General features: G+C 50.1%; 1 protein-coding gene and 1 long non-coding RNA gene across 2 annotated transcripts; one reads left to right on the forward strand and one right to left on the reverse strand.

The window, feature by feature from the left end:
- Window positions 1-178: 178 nt before the first annotated feature.
- LOC118513071 (basic proline-rich protein-like) lies at window positions 179-9606 on the reverse strand. Its single transcript, XM_036058421.1, has 5 exons — window positions 9210-9606; window positions 3021-3778; window positions 2077-2954; window positions 1028-1996; window positions 179-965 (listed from the first exon to the last, which is right to left on the reverse strand). The coding sequence occupies exons 1-5, from the start codon at window positions 9210-9212 to the stop codon at window positions 316-318; spliced, it is 3258 nt and encodes a 1085-aa protein (XP_035914314.1). The 5' UTR covers window positions 9213-9606; the 3' UTR covers window positions 179-315.
- Window positions 7611-9057, forward strand: LOC118513073. Its single transcript, XR_004906394.1, has 3 exons — window positions 7611-7733; window positions 8738-8888; window positions 8968-9057. It is a non-coding gene; the product is annotated as an uncharacterized LOC118513073 (long non-coding RNA).
- Window positions 9607-15935: the final 6329 nt, after the last annotated feature.

Genomic DNA, 15935 nt, shown 5'->3' on the forward strand with positions numbered 1-15935 from the left:
TCTTAATTATCTTAAACATTTTCTCGCATTTTTCTTACTGCTTTTGGACTCATTGAGATAGCATCAAACAAGTTGGACCATTTTGCTTTAAATTCGTTTAACTCTTGTACGTTGGATACATACAACTGTATGAATACGCTCGAAAACAGACAGAAAAAACAATCGAAAAACACACCAATTGTTAAAAATGTACATGAGTAGAGGCGTTTGCGTTTATTGCTATTCACAGATGAACGAATCAACTTAAGCAAATAGTAAAGACAAAATTAAATGAACATAAAATACAGCTTCCGGGCGCTTGCGCTGTAACTAAAGCTAGAACGTGAACGGTTTGCTGGGCCGCTTGTAATGGTAACCATCTTCCTCGAGCGTGTGGGACGGCACTTCGCAGTTCGGTCCTTGGCCACCGTTAGTGCAGCAGAAAGGCAGCACACCACCGTTAGGGCAGCTAGGTGCAGGGCTCGTCGGAGGCGGCGGAGGTCTCGTCGGTACAGCACAGTTCGGTCCGGAACCTCCGTTCGTGCAACAGTACGGTGGAATGCCACCGCCCGGACATACGGGTGGTGGTGGTGGTGGACGTGTTGGTGGAGGAGCGGGCGGCGGCGGGACGTAGCAGTTTGGTCCACTGCCTCCATTCGTGCAGCAGTAAGGTGGAACACCTCCTGCCGGGCAGGTTGGCGGTGGTGGAGGTGGCGGACGAGTCGGAGGTGGAGTCGGCGGTGGTGGGACATAACAGTTAGGGCCAGTTCCTCCGTTGGTACAGCAATAGGGCGGGACACCTCCAGCCGGGCAGCTTGGCGGTGGTGGTGGTCGAGTTGGCGGAGGTGTCGGAGGCGGTGGAACGTAGCAGTTCGGGCCACTTCCTCCGTTCGTACAACAGTAGGGGGGAACTCCTCCGGCCGGACATGCCGGTGGTGGACGAGTAGGCGGAGGCGGTGGTCTGGTTGGCACGACACAGTTGGGACCTAGGAACATTAATGAAGTTGTCATTAGTTTGCTCAGTCTATTGGCCGTTCGTTGTACTTACCGACTCCTCCGTTAGGACATGGAGGAAGGTATTCGTTATCCTTGCCAGGAGTTGGCGGTGGAGGTGGTGGACGAGTTGGTGGCGGTGGTGGCACATAGCAGTTCGGTCCAGTTCCACCGTTGGTACAGCAGTAAGGGGGAACTCCTCCAGCTGGACAGCTCGGTGGACGAGTCGGCGGTGGCGGAGGTGGTCGAGTGGGTGGTGGAGTTGGCGGAGGTGGGACGTAGCAGTTGGGGCCAGTGCCTCCGTTGGTGCAACAGTATGGCGGGACACCACCGGCCGGGCAACTTGGTGGACGAGTTGGTGGTGGAGGTGGAGGACGTGTTGGTGGAGGTGTTGGAGGAGGGGGTACATAACAGTTCGGTCCACTTCCTCCATTAGTACAACAGTATGGCGGAACGCCTCCGGCTGGACAGCTCGGCGGACGGGTCGGTGGAGGTGGAGGAGGCCTTGTCGGTGGAGGTGTTGGTGGCGGTGGGACGTAACAGTTCGGGCCGGTACCTCCGTTCGTGCAACAGTAAGGAGGGACTCCTCCAGCTGGGCAGCTTGGCGGACGAGTCGGTGGTGGCGGAGGTGGACGGGTAGGTGGTGGAGTTGGCGGAGGCGGGACGTAACAGTTCGGGCCGGTGCCTCCGTTAGTACAGCAGTAGGGCGGAACTCCTCCGGCAGGGCAGCTCGGCGGACGAGTTGGTGGAGGGGGTGGTGGCCGAGTTGGTGGAGGTGTTGGTGGCGGTGGAACATAGCAGTTCGGGCCAGTTCCTCCGTTGGTACAGCAGTACGGCGGAACTCCTCCGGCTGGGCAGCTTGGTGGTCGGGTCGGTGGTGGAGGCGGTGGTCTCGTTGGCGGCGGTGTCGGAGGCGGTGGCACATAACAGTTCGGGCCAGATCCTCCATTGGTGCAACAGTATGGCGGAACTCCTCCAGCGGGACAGCTGGGAGGACGAGTTGGCGGTACTTGGCAGTTGGGTCCTACGGAAATTAACAATTCGTCAACAACATTTCCATCAAGAAATTGGATTAGATGCGCTTGGACAGATGTCTCTACTTACCAACACCTCCATTAGGACAGGGTGGAAGATACTGATTGCTTTGGGTCGTTGGTGGCGGAGGTCTCGTCGGCACAACGCAGTTAGGTCCTGATCCACCGTTCGTACAACAGTAAGGAGGAACGCCTCCGGCTGGGCAGCTTGGTGGACGAGTCGGGGGAGGTCTTGTTGGAGGCGGAGTCGGCGGTGGTGGCACATAGCAGTTCGGTCCAGTTCCACCGTTGGTACAGCAGTAAGGGGGAACTCCTCCAGCTGGGCAGCTCGGTGGACGAGTCGGCGGTGGCGGAGGTGGACGAGTGGGTGGTGGAGTTGGCGGAGGTGGGACGTAGCAGTTAGGGCCAGTGCCTCCGTTGGTGCAACAGTATGGCGGAACACCACCGGCTGGGCAGCTTGGCGGACGAGTCGGCGGTGGAGGAGGTGGTCGAGTTGGTGGGGGAGTTGGTGGCGGAGGGACATAGCAATTTGGTCCAGTACCGCCGTTAGTGCAGCAGTAGGGAGGTACTCCTCCAGCAGGACAGCTCGGCGGACGAGTCGGTGGAGGTGGAGGAGGCCTTGTTGGTGGTGGAGTTGGCGGCGGTGGCACATAGCAGTTCGGGCCAGTTCCCCCGTTCGTGCAACAGTAAGGAGGCACTCCTCCAGCTGGGCAGCTTGGTGGACGAGTCGGTGGTGGAGGCGGTGGGCGAGTTGGTGGTGGAGTTGGCGGAGGAGGGACGTAGCAATTGGGGCCAGTTCCTCCATTGGTACAGCAGTAAGGTGGAACACCTCCAGCAGGGCAGCTTGGCGGTGGTGGCGGTGGTCTAGGAATCACACAGTTAGGTCCTTGTCCTCCATTGGTACAGCAATTCGGTGGAACTCCTCCGTTGGGACATCCGAATGGAGGCCTGCGTCGAAAGCAATGGATTATCGAGTAATGAGTGTTTCAAAAGATTCTTTGCACATTAACATACCTTGGAGCCGGAGTTACGGGCGGACGTGTCGGTACCACACAGTTCGGTCCTACACCTCCGTTCGGGCAGGGCGGTAGGTACTCGTCTCCCTTCGGTGGTCTCGTCGGAACCGCGCAGTTGGGTCCCTGTCCACCATTGGTGCAACAGTACGGTGGAACTCCTCCGGCCGGGCAGCTTGGTGGCCGGGTTGGGGGAGGTCTCGTTGGAGGTGGAGTGGGTGGCGGTGGCACGTAGCAGTTCGGGCCCGATCCTCCGTTAGTACAGCAGTACGGTGGAACTCCACCTGCCGGACAGCTTGGCGGTGGTGGAGGTGGTGGACGAGTCGGAGGGGGAGTTGGCGGTGGTGGGACATAACAGTTGGGGCCAGTTCCTCCGTTGGTACAGCAATAGGGAGGAACACCACCGGCCGGGCAGCTTGGCGGAGGCGGTGGAGGTGGTCGAGTTGGTGGAGGCGTTGGTGGTGGTGGCACGTAACAGTTCGGTCCACTTCCTCCATTGGTACAGCAGTACGGTGGGACTCCTCCGGCCGGGCAGGACGGTGGTGGTGGAGGCGGTGGTGGTCTAGGGACAACACAGTTAGGTCCTTGTCCACCGTTCGTGCAACAGTAGGGTGGGACTCCCCCGGCAGGACAGCTCGGTGGCGGTGGGAATGGCACCTTCGGTGGGGTATAGTCGTACCCGTTCTGTCCTAGGACGGTCGTAATCTCGGCATTGCCGCTAGATGCCGCTAGCACACAGCCCAGCAGCACTAGCAATCGCTACAAAGAAAAAAGCAGGAGAGTTACCGGAGGGTGTGATGCGTTAAATGAAATGCGTTCCTGTGAATGAACTTCATTGTGAGTGTTCCAATTCATTCGCTACGTTTTTACGCCAACGGTTAACCACCAAGACGGGCAACGGTCCGGACGTCGTCCGGAGATGCTCGATGCTGTTACAAATCAAACATGCGAACGCTGCTGCGTGCCACCTCGCGTGGGCGTCGGATGGTGACGGCGATCAATTTATTACACCTTCGCAACAAAGGGGCCTATATTCAGCCTTATTGGACCAAGAAGAAGCAAATCATCGTTTTGCTTAGAATCGATCGCCACCATTCATCACACCTCTGAAGCACGTGTAGCAATTGAAGGGGCATTGCTCGATCCAAGAAGAGAATAAGAACATCTTCATACTGAATCCGCCTCCAGTCCAGCATTGAGCTCGATAATCTAACCTTTCCGAACCGAAATAGCTGGCTGGCGATCCGAATTGCGATCCTCACCACGCAAACCGCCCGCAATTGTAATTTGATCGATAATTGGTAAAAGATTGATTATGGTAGCCTTGGACTCCGGCCATTGGGCTGGTGGTTGCCATGGCAATCACGGTGGGAACATCTGCTCGATCTGCGCCTTTTCTCGCGTCACCTAATGAACTGACGCGCGCGAGTGTCTCAAGAGAGGTACAGATCGTCGGCGACCTACTTTCCGTGTGTGGCTCGTACACACGCGTGCGTGGGTATATGGGTTCTGTGTTTTTTTTGTGGGTTCGGCTAAAGGTTCAACTTTTACTTTCATCGCTCATCGGGCAACTGCTGCTGGGAACGATTGGTTTCATCTTTCATCTATTTCATCATTCCGTTTTTTGGCAATAGCATTGTGGCCCGAGATTCTTAGCGCTCTTGTTGTGGCCAGCCAGGCGAAGGTGTGGTATGTAACCCCTGCTCGGGAAGGTTGCCATTAAAGGTTGCCGCCAAAGGTGCTCATCGGTGTTGGGTAAGGCAGGATTGATTTAATTAAGCCATATTACAAAAATAGATTTATAGGAGAGGATTCTATGACAAGTAAATAACTGCCAAGAATTTATTTTCCGCGAACATGATTAAACAATAACCACTTTAGTATGTTATCGTGCTCGCGTGCATCCGGGTTCGTCGCTTCACTCTCGTTGAAATCTTTCATACGGAGCGAGCGTTACTGCGCTACTGCATCGACCGGGACGACTGTCACATCGATGCAGCTCGTTCTATCGATCGTTTTTACTACCTACCTGCAAACCACAATGTATCAATCGAGCACACATCCTAGGTGCGAGTGATTGTGGCGCCTTTCCCTGCAGTGTCATCTTGACTGCATCGATCGACGATGCAGCACCCCATCCACCGACAGACACAACCAGGTATTGTTGTTGCGGTTTATCGCAATTGTATGACATAACTTAAGCGCTCAAATGTTAAAGGTAAAGGCGCAGGTGAAGATGGCACCCTCATACAGCCCCAGCGTAGCGTGGTTTTTGCCCCCCCGGGGTCAAGCCAAATGGACATCGGATGCTGAGCGTTGGCGCTACAGAGTGTGCAGTATCTTAACGATTTGCACGAATGCCTTTAAAAAGGCAATAACCAGCAACTGCACACATTTTGTCACGACAGAAATAGACAAAAATTACGCGTCCATCTTTGCAACTTTCTCCACTAGCGACCCTGACCGCAATATATTTTCCGTAGATACTTAGCCGGGACATCAAGATCGAAATAAATATACACGAATGCATCGTGTAAGCTGGTCATGCTTTCGTGAGGGTCTATTTGCATACCCAGAGGGGGGTTTTGGATGAACTTCAAACAAGTTTTTTTTTGTTGGAAGACATGGACCGTTTTAAATCACTGCGCTAGAGTGTGTCGCAAGCGCTTCATATTTGCATTTATTTGCACGATGGGGTTTCATTTTTCTTATAACATTGAAGTGTTGGGTGTCTCTAATCACTAGGGTGCTGTGATATGACAAATCGTCGTTACTGCATGTCTCCAGTCGCCCGATCCGGATGATGGATGACCGGATTAGGCGTTGAAGATGCGCCCAACCCAAAACCCTTTTTTGCTGACTAGAGGAAGACGAAGATTGGTGAGTTTCACATGAAGACGGTGATAGCCCCTTAGGCCATAAACCTCGCGTGTTTCGTCTTTCGCCCGTCGATATGTCTGCCCTGGGACTGCTCGCCGATCATTAAGTAATCGATCGAACGAACCGAACCTCTGCCTTTCGGCTCCCCCAGCGATAAGACCTCCGAATGTTCGATGTCAAGCACACTGTAACCTTGACGAGGTCGTAAAGCTTTCCACTGCCGCTACCCAGATCAAAAGAGGATTTTTATAATTTAATTATAAAGAGAGGGAAAGATTATGCGCCGCATATTTTGTAAACATGCGCGTATGCTAATGTACAGCTCGCTTGATTTGGCAGCGAGATTGGCGCCCTTGGACTCAATTTTTTGGAGCACGAAAATTATGTCTTCTTTTCTTTTTGCCAAATGGAGAAAAACGGAAAGCAGGAAAGTGCCAGCAGCCAGTCACTGGCCTCTCAATTCTTAGGAAACACTGCACCAACGAGACGCCCATCTGCTTGGGTTAGCATTTTCAATTATCGAACAGTTTGTAATGAACGGCGTGAACGACCACCAACAGCTTTCATAACATCTTCTGCCCTTACTTGGTGACATTTCCTTTCGGAGGGCTGCGATGAGCCATTCACCCAGGGAAGCGGACCAACTTTTGCTGCCAAAAGGACTGGACTTTCAAATGCAACGCCACAGTTTGCAAATTGATTATGGTGCAACATAAATAGGAATCGCACTGCCCTATTTACTGGGACTCCTCTTTTTGGGGCGAACAAAAACATAACCCCGGTCGTGCCGCCGCTCCGCGGTTCAATTGGAATCGATTGAACTTTTCAGCGCATCATTAATCAACACCGCAACCGTTTACTCCGGCGATTGGGTGGGTTTGAGTGGCAGAATGGCCCGAGCGAACTTCGCGCCCGTTAGAATGTCGTTCGCCCTTCTGGCCAAACGCCAAACAGATAAAAAACGCCCACGACCCAGTGCACCGAGGGTTTGGGTGAGGTTTGGCGAAGATCGGCTACGGTTTCTCATGGACTCCTAGCAAGCGAGCGAGCAAGGTGTGTAGGCAAACTGTTTTGGGCACCCTCTCACGCTCGGTGTGACTCCACTGTACACACCGAAGACGTGTTAAGTGATTTAAACTGATGAGTAGTGAGTAGTGTAATGAGTGTTATTACTGCTGCTGGTAGACTGATGGATGAGTGAGGATCACCTTAGCAGCGCTGGAGAGCATCAGCTACAAATTACAGTCTGCGCAAAGCAAGATCCGGGCTCGGTGCTTTACACTCGATCATCGATATTTGCACAAGCATGCAGTGTGTGGTGTCTGGGGATTTGGGTGCGAATTCAAAGTGTTTTTGACTTAGATTTCATTAGCACGAGCCATCATTTCTCGTGTCAATGTCATTTTTCGATCCCCCTGTATTCTGGCGTAAGCTGTTCGGCACACAGATGAGGATCGTCACAATATCTCGTCTGAGGTAAATTTTGTTTCGTTCACAGAATTCTCATCTCAGATTAACCCGAGTCATCCGAAGACGATAATCCACCGCATAAATCAGTGTGCTAGCTTGAACAAGACGTTCTTTGGCTGGAGCGACGTGTTCCATCCATCATCTCGATTCACACCCGAAGGCAGGCTTTATTTTTGTCAATTCGCCCCAAGCAAACAGTTCGTGTCACAGTTCTATTTCTGTGTGTGTGCATATCCGTACCCCGGGATTTCGTAACCGCTTTTTAAACCTGCCATCCTTGCGGAACGGAGTGTGGTTGAGCATCGACTCCATCGAGCTTTTACGCCCCTAGCCACTGGGCAGAAGGTGGACGACCTTTGACAAGGTACACAGCCCCGTACAGCGCATTTATGTTGAGTTAGATCATGATCGTCGTTTGGTTTGGAAGGAGCACGAAAAAAACCTGCAGAAAACAGAACCGCAAAGACGAGAGTGATAAATGTTGTCTTGGGGTTACAAACGCAACTGTGGCACGGGTTTTGTGGCATGTGTGCGAATAGTGAATCCCTTGTGCCTACCAGCATGCCAATTCAAATTCAAAGACGGAGTTGCTTTGTCCAAAACTAATTCCTGCACTGATTGAAATGTCAGCAGCAGTTGGCGTAGCTGGCCCGCTGCATCCAAGAATAGTAACGCAACTCGCCCAGCAACGCGGCGGTGGGAAAATGACCAACGTTGGCCTTCCGAAAAATTACCAACCACTTTTGACATAAATGTTGCACCGTCGCCGCATAAAAACGTGTATTCCCGGCGTTGGCTGAAAGTTACACAGGATGCGATCCGTGGCACGATGCTGAGGGCGTCACGGCATTGCATAATCGCTGGGGCCGATCCGATCGAACTGACGCGCAAAAGGAAAACTAATAATCTGTGCCCGCGTTGGTGGCACACATTGGGCTAGAGCCGAAAAGGTTAGCGATGAGCAAGCGAGAGATTAGCGCTTCGTCGTTCCAGAAAACCCTACCGACCAACCGACACCACACCAAAATGGGGAGTCATGATGTACATCATAATGTACAGGGCAAAAAAATGGGGGAAAAAAATCAGTAATAAAACTGAGAGAGAGAGGGAAAAAACGCGGCCGTGCGGGAAAATTCGTCTTGGAACATAAAACAAAATGAGCCCGCGTGCTTGTAAGACGCTTGTCGTTTTGCTTGCCTTTTTTGCGCTTAATATTTGCCGCTTGTGTTTTTCCTCTTCTCTTGTTTGCATCTCGTTGCAGATTGCAATTGTGAAGCTGCATTTTTTCGCATCCAAAAAAGGCTTCCATCTTGTTTCTTGTTGCTTTATAATTTTTTTCCCTCTTCCCTTATCCCATTCTGTGACAAGTCTCTAGTAGAATGGAGCAAACTTCACTGCCAGAAGAAGTGAAAAAAAAACACGAATAAATCTCTCACGACTGGGGCGTACGTCACAAAGGGACTGCAACAAAGTATGGAGCGGCCATTTTTTTGCCGCCATTGTCCACTAGCATTACCAGGTAAAATGCTATGCTAATGTCCAATTACTAATGCAGCTCATCAAAAGTCACAGCTTAATTGCCCGCCTCGCATCGACAGGGAAGACTCATCTTCGAAAGGACATTCCGATCATACGTGCACGTGCTCACTGACTGGAGAACCGTTTAAATGGCGGAGAATGGGATCCCACGCAAGAAACAGCACACACACACACATACATCCACACGAGGCACGATCAGCACGCAGAACGGTACGAGCAAATGTCACTAGCCGGATGTAATTGTTGAAGTGTTCGATCACGAATGGAGCAAGCAAGTGATAGTGAATAGAACTAATCTCACCATTTTGTTTTGTACGATCGCTCAACACTTTCCGAAAATGACGCTACGAAAGGGCGTCCACTGAGCACACTGAGTGTCCTTTTTGAGTGTCCGTTTTCACAACTCGTCGTTACGCAGGATCGCACTTGTACTTAACTACCACCATAAGAAAAACAGAATCCTCGATCGTCGCCGCGTGCACTGCGAGGACACGTGTGTGTGTGTGTGGGTCACACTAGCACCCGGTCACATTAGGTTCACACGACTGAACGAACGATCCGTATGGCACGGTTTATTTATATCGTCGTGGCCGACGATGCGTTTTAGGTTTGGTCAGACGGCCCTGGCGTTGACGGCTCCCGGGTGGGGGAGGGGGACCTCCGTGTGGCCTTAGACAGGAGACTCATCTCAGCACCGCCAGAAGCTCATCCTTCCCGTGCGAGCGAGACGAATCGCCAGTGAGCAAGTGTGAGCAGCGCACACACCCCACTGGAAACTTTGGGGCGAGAATTAGTTGTGGCCCGCAAGTGCACCGGCCACTTGCCTGTACCGAAGGGTGCGTGAGCCCCGATCTTCGAGATCCGCACACCCCTCCAAAGGCGCTCACGCAGAAGCGCTCTCTTCAAAATGATCAGATTCGCTCTCACCGGTAGGGGCAAACAATGGTAGGTACCCGTGGTACAGTGATGGCAAACAAACCGCATCACCCGTTTCTGGAGGAGGCTGCGGACGGGCCGTCTACTAAGCGCTACCGCCGAGAGCGAGAGATCGATCTGCACGGAGAGTGAGAGTGTCGGTTGGTTGGTTGGTCCCTCCCCGGGGGGTGATCGTGCGATCCCTCCAAGAGTCGGGCTTATTATGCTCGGGCTGTGTGAATGCGCGGCTGTCGGTAGGGAACGAAAGGTCAGTACCGGCGTCATCCCGCAACCGTACGCTTAACCGAGCGTTGTGCACTGGCAGCATCTTCACTTGCCGTTTGGTACCAGTGCTGGATAGAATGTACTGCTGCCTTAGACAGTGTAATTGCTCACGAACTGTGGAGCGAGCTAGATCCTGGTTTGATCGCTACCGAAAACCTCCAATATCTTGCCCTGTAACTCATTTTCCTTGAGCAATTCCTAGCACGAAGGATTAATCCGTACCTTATCGGTCAGGTTCAACTGCTGGCCGGGGATCGTGATCTGTGGCCGAGAGTGTGACATTTGGGACTCTGATTAGATTGCGTCGTCTAGGTCCGCCGAGAGTTGGTGGCGTGGTAGCCTGTAGCCTCATCTAATTTATGGATCGGATTGGATCGAGCTTTCAAGGTGTTGTTGACCACGCCTCATACTGCTGTTTGACACCGGTTTAAACGTGGCCGATCTATCATCGGCCAGCCTCTGTCGGTAAACGTGTGTGGTTAGGCCTAATCGATGACGGATTAGAATTGGTTACCATTTGTGACAGATGAGATTTCTCATACATCAAGCCACTAAACTGTAGCTTAAAGCTGTGGTGTTGTGGGAGGACACATTCGAAGATGCTAACAATAGATTTTTAAGTTGGATATAACAGCACAGCCAAATGTCTTCAAATGTGATTTGAATGGCAATTTAAATGATAATGCTCAACAAATTTGTAATAATGTGACTCTTCGACTTAGAGTCTAGCTGAGTGTGTTGTTGTTACTCAATGATTCGCTCAAAATTTTATATGCTTCCTAGCTTTGATTAATGTTGCCCATTACTGATAACAGGGTGAATATTTATGACGTGATGATCGTACACCGTTAGCCATCTGTAAGCTGTTAGCACTAAGCTAAGTAATTAAGTGACCAATACTGCACAAACTATGGTGAACTCTGGCTGTCCCAAAATAGCCAAACATTAACCTTAACGGAACTCCGGCTTCTTTTACTTAACACAAAAATAAAACAATACTGCAAATTCGGCTCGTTCCCAGGCAACGCACATGTTCAGCTGAAGGCAGGCACATCGATCAGTCCGGACCGTGTGTTAATGGATGCGAAATTCCAGCCGATGGTTTCGGGGTAAAGGGTAACCGATTGCGTTGACTTATGATCGCCGCTGTGGCCGCTGGTGACTCGTAATCGTAATTTGTCAACTTAATTTTCATTTCGATTGCACCGTTCGGCATCAGGTTGCAGCGAATACTTCAAACGGGTATTGGACGAGCGATGATTGCCGTTTTCTGTTCACGGATAGTACATACCTTGCAATGATTTATAAGGTATTGATCATACAAATCGCTACATTGATAATTTCAATGTTGAGGATGAAATGCCGGCCACGCAAGGTTCTGAGCAATACAAACTAGGCCTAGTCTGACTGAGGATCGTCTCCTAGTTACTCCAAGGTACAGCACAATTGAAGGTCATTTCGAATTCTTACGGTGGCTATGGGGACTCGGGATGGTTGAGTCACCTTCCATAGACATTGGAATGTCGAGGCAACATTGTGGGACTTCCCACATGAGTCCAGCCATATCTGGTTTAAAATTCTTTTGAGTCACATGCATCTTCCTAACCTTAGCTTCGTCTAGATTGAATCCCCGGTCAATACTCAATGCGAATCTTTATGGCAGAGTTCCTTAGTTTGGATCTGTTTTAACGTAATAACTTCCAAGTTTTCATAAGTCCTCACGACCACAAATACTCGCCCATCTGTCAACCCATTAAATCAAAACCAACCCAACCACTCCCTGGCCATTGCCCAACTGCCTAATGAGCTAGTCTATTTTTAAACGCTTTTCTACCAACCGATCGCATTAGGCGATATGATTTCCATCTCATCTACAATGCTAATCCAACCAACCAACCAACCAACCGCCCATCAATGTTATCCTTTCTGATGGCCACCATCTCTTTTTTGCAGTTGCAGTTATGCACCCGACAAAAACGAGCAGACACGAGCCGATAGTGTTAAGGTTTCTGGCGCAAGGTCGCGTCCAAATGGCTGATGGGGATGTTGGTACGAAAGCTTAACCTTCTCGAGCATCGAACCTGATGTTGCGTGACTTCGCAACATGCCGATCGGGAAGGATGCGTCCGAACAGTCCGGAATCGATCGGAATCAATCAAAATCAATCAACCGCCTGGGCCGGATGTAATGCAACGGAAATGCTGCACGTGTCAGGAACGATTTTCCACTCACACAGGGAAGTGGAACGACGCAGCAGGGATCACGGGATCGCTGACTGACTGCACGTATCGGTCACGCAAGGTCGTGGCAACCGATGCACGCAACCGAAAACCGACTTCGTTTGCCATTTCGCCAGCACGCTTTTCGCAATCGCAGTCGGATCTCGGATGTTTGCATCAGCACAGAGAGCCGCCACCGTCATCTGTCGGGTTACGTTTTTTCGACACACAGCGGCAAACATCGGTTAGACTTTGTTTTGACGCCCCATTCTTGGTGGTTCGTTTGTTGAGCCCGGGCACACATGTTGGTGTGGGCGCTTTCTTCAGCTGAATATTCATAACCGACCGGCCGGGCTCGGTTGCGCTGGACAGTAAAAATTGCTGTTCGACCAAAAGATTTTGGGCTATGAATGTTTTACACCGCAGGAACCTTCTTCTGCCCGAGGTAGCCTGCCTGGGCAAGCATAAATAATGAGCATCGCGGGATGATGAGCAGCAGTGTGGCGGGTTTTTTGAGCAGGGCGCGGATGGGACGATCATGTTTATGCCAGCAGCAGAAGTTGGACGGTGTATGCGAAACGATAGGCAGACTCGCTCAAGGCTACCCAAGTTTTTGGTAGCCGGTTTAGTTTGTGCGTTTGATTTGTATTAGCCAGAGCTAGTTGCGAACTTGATGAATTACAATTTGGCGCCACCGGTGGCGTATGCGAAAGCCCGATGGTAATGTTGATAAATTTTGACCTTTTTGTTTGCGAGACTGCTTTCTTCTCTGTCGGTGTCGGCAGTATGATTAATACGGTCCTTGACAAACGATTTAGTAAGATGCGGTTGTGAGGATGTTGAACTTTGGACAGCCAAGGGATCCTGCATGATAGGGTTTGTGATTTATGTTGCTTGTGAATTACAAATTAATATTGGTCTGAGTTTGTTTGTTAAGTTTATTAAGTTTATTAAGGTCCGGTTGAAGTTATATGCATTCGAGTTGTGACAGGTATTTAATATAGTAAGGATACACTTTAAGGCTGAATAAGGTCTAGTTTCGGAGTGGCTCGGTGGTAGAGGCGACAACAGCACCGGTCTCCATATGGCAAGACGGCGGTTCAAATCTCATTCGGAACATTCCCCCGCAGTGAGGACCGACTATTCAACTACGAGGTATCGTTAAGTCTAGTAAGCCGGAAATGACAGGCATGATCTTGGAGGTCGTTAGGCCTTAAAAGAAGGCGACCATCGCCTGCAATTATCCCTAATTTATAACACCTTAATACCCTAATCCCTACATTTCTATGGCGTGGACACTATTGACTATTGAGCAGTCTGGTGGCAGAGGTGATCGGTCTTCGTGCGGCCCCGATCTTCCCAGGTCAGGACCGGGAATCAAGTCCCATCTAGGCAAGACTTATCCAGCTGCGAGTACTTCATCCCACAGAAAAGCAGACATGAGCGGCCAAGACCTTTCGATGTAAGTAAGGAGAAGAAAGAAGAAACACTTTTGACTGGAGACTTTTCCATAGATTACATAGAGACGTCAGGGACACTCAAATTACTTATTATCCCAGCTTCTTCTTCTTCTTCTGTGGCACTACAACCTCGAGAGGACTCGGCCTGCCATTTCTGGCTTTCTGTGACTTAATTTTACCCGTAGAAAAGTAGTCAGCCTTTCGTACGGGGAGGCGGTCTGGATGGGATTTGAACCCCGGCCCTGCCGTGTGAAGATCGGCGCCGCTGTCGCCTCGGCCACAGGACCGCCCCCAGCTTCTAGAGATCATAATAACTGGTCGCAAAGTCTATTACGCGATTTTCAGGGACGATCTAGTAGTATTATTGACTGAGCCCTCGGTTTCTAACATCGCAGAACTGAGTTCAGATTCCTTATAGACTGTTTCAACATGTACAGGACTGATCATCATCAAGCTACGGGAAAATAAGACAATGAAGCCAGACATGGTACGACAAGACCTACGGAGCCTATAACTTCTTCTTCTTTGGCCTAACGACCTCTTACGGTCATGCCTGCCATTTGTAGCTTGATATCGCATAGTTGGATAGTCAGTCCCCACTATGGAGGAACGGCCCAAATGAGATCTGAACCCCAGTTCAGCAGTGTGAAGACCGGCGCGGCTGTCGCATCTAGCACCGGGTCGCCTACCAATAAAGAGATTAAATTAATTCACTTGGCTAAATTTAATATTGCTCCAGAGACAATGAATACACTTTCTTATAATGTCCACCAAAATGGCTTCCAGGATGGATGAATCTCTGTAGGAAGAACCTGCCACAGCTCGTAAAGCATCTTGCCCCGTCAACTGTCCCAACACGACTGATTTGATTTAAATAGACACTGGTGCTATATGTACCCCGCTATCGTGATATCAGCTATTCTGTTAACCAACACACACACACTTGGACGAGTTGGATACCCAAGACCCACCCAGTGAATGAGCAGGTGGACCCGGCGAACTGTTGCGAAATAGAATTTTGCCTATTTGCCTATTGAAAGTCTCGAGACATTTTAACAGTCTTGCAGACGGGCCGTTTAGCAGCACAGGCACATCTGGTATGTTAAACAGAGCTACGACATTTGCATCAATTCGTTGAACTCTGCATTCGATTCTACCAGTTTTTTTTGTCTGCTCTATTCACATCTTATCAATAGTGAGGTCGTTGCAGTGAGATGATTTTTTTAATTCTTTTAGAAGTCAAATGTCAAAGGTTTGAAGACCTGTCGTCTTTCGACATTGACGCAGTTAGAACTTAAAAATTGGTTGATTTAAAATTAGTTGATTTTAGTTCGCCTAAAAGTCTATCGGAGCATCATTCAAGATATACTCCACTTAGAGAACGTTTTCTAATCCTAGGCCTCTTCCATCCAAAACTAGACACGGGTTTCATCAAAAAGTTTTCTCACAGAAGCAGAAACAATCAGCAGCACGATCTACTTCTACCGTACGCCATATAAATTTAAACGAACGCATAAATTTAGAACGATTCATCCGAAAACATCCGGTTCGGTGCCTCCGCTTGCCCTCTACTGGTCCTTAAAACGACCGCCATCCATTCTGATATTATTTTTGTCCCATTTGCACACCACACAGGGTTCTAAATCCTCATCCTGGGCTTAGACAAGGCGAAGAAATGCTGCGACCCCTGATGCTGATACCAGTTCCGCGGCAACGTACCCGTCCACAAATTCCATGCATTTAATTTTGGAAAAAGCTACAACAAAAGTGCCATTCGATAAGAAACGGCCAAAACAAGGCAAGGCCATAACCAGTTCACCTCTTCAACTTTTTAGCACACCGAACGCTTGTTGGGACGAAAGCATTAGAACAGACCGCGGTAGACTCTGATGCGGGCATAAATATCAAAAGGTCATATAGGATCCAGCACCAGATAGAGGGGTAGGACACAGCGAAACTGGTACGACAAACGACCGACAAGTTTATGGATGCAGAATGGAAATTTGGAGTAGAACTTATTGCGGAGTGAGGAACTAAGCTTCCTTGATGTTCTGTCCTCTCGGTTTCTGTTCTACAATTCTGGAAGCGACTCAGTAATTCTTCGTTGGAGCAGTGGATTGCTAAGTAAGGACTATGTAAATAGTTGCA

Source organism: Anopheles stephensi, chromosome 3 (genome assembly GCF_013141755.1).
Source record: "Anopheles stephensi strain Indian chromosome 3, UCI_ANSTEP_V1.0, whole genome shotgun sequence".
Classification (NCBI taxonomy): Eukaryota; Metazoa; Arthropoda; class Insecta; order Diptera; family Culicidae; genus Anopheles; species Anopheles stephensi.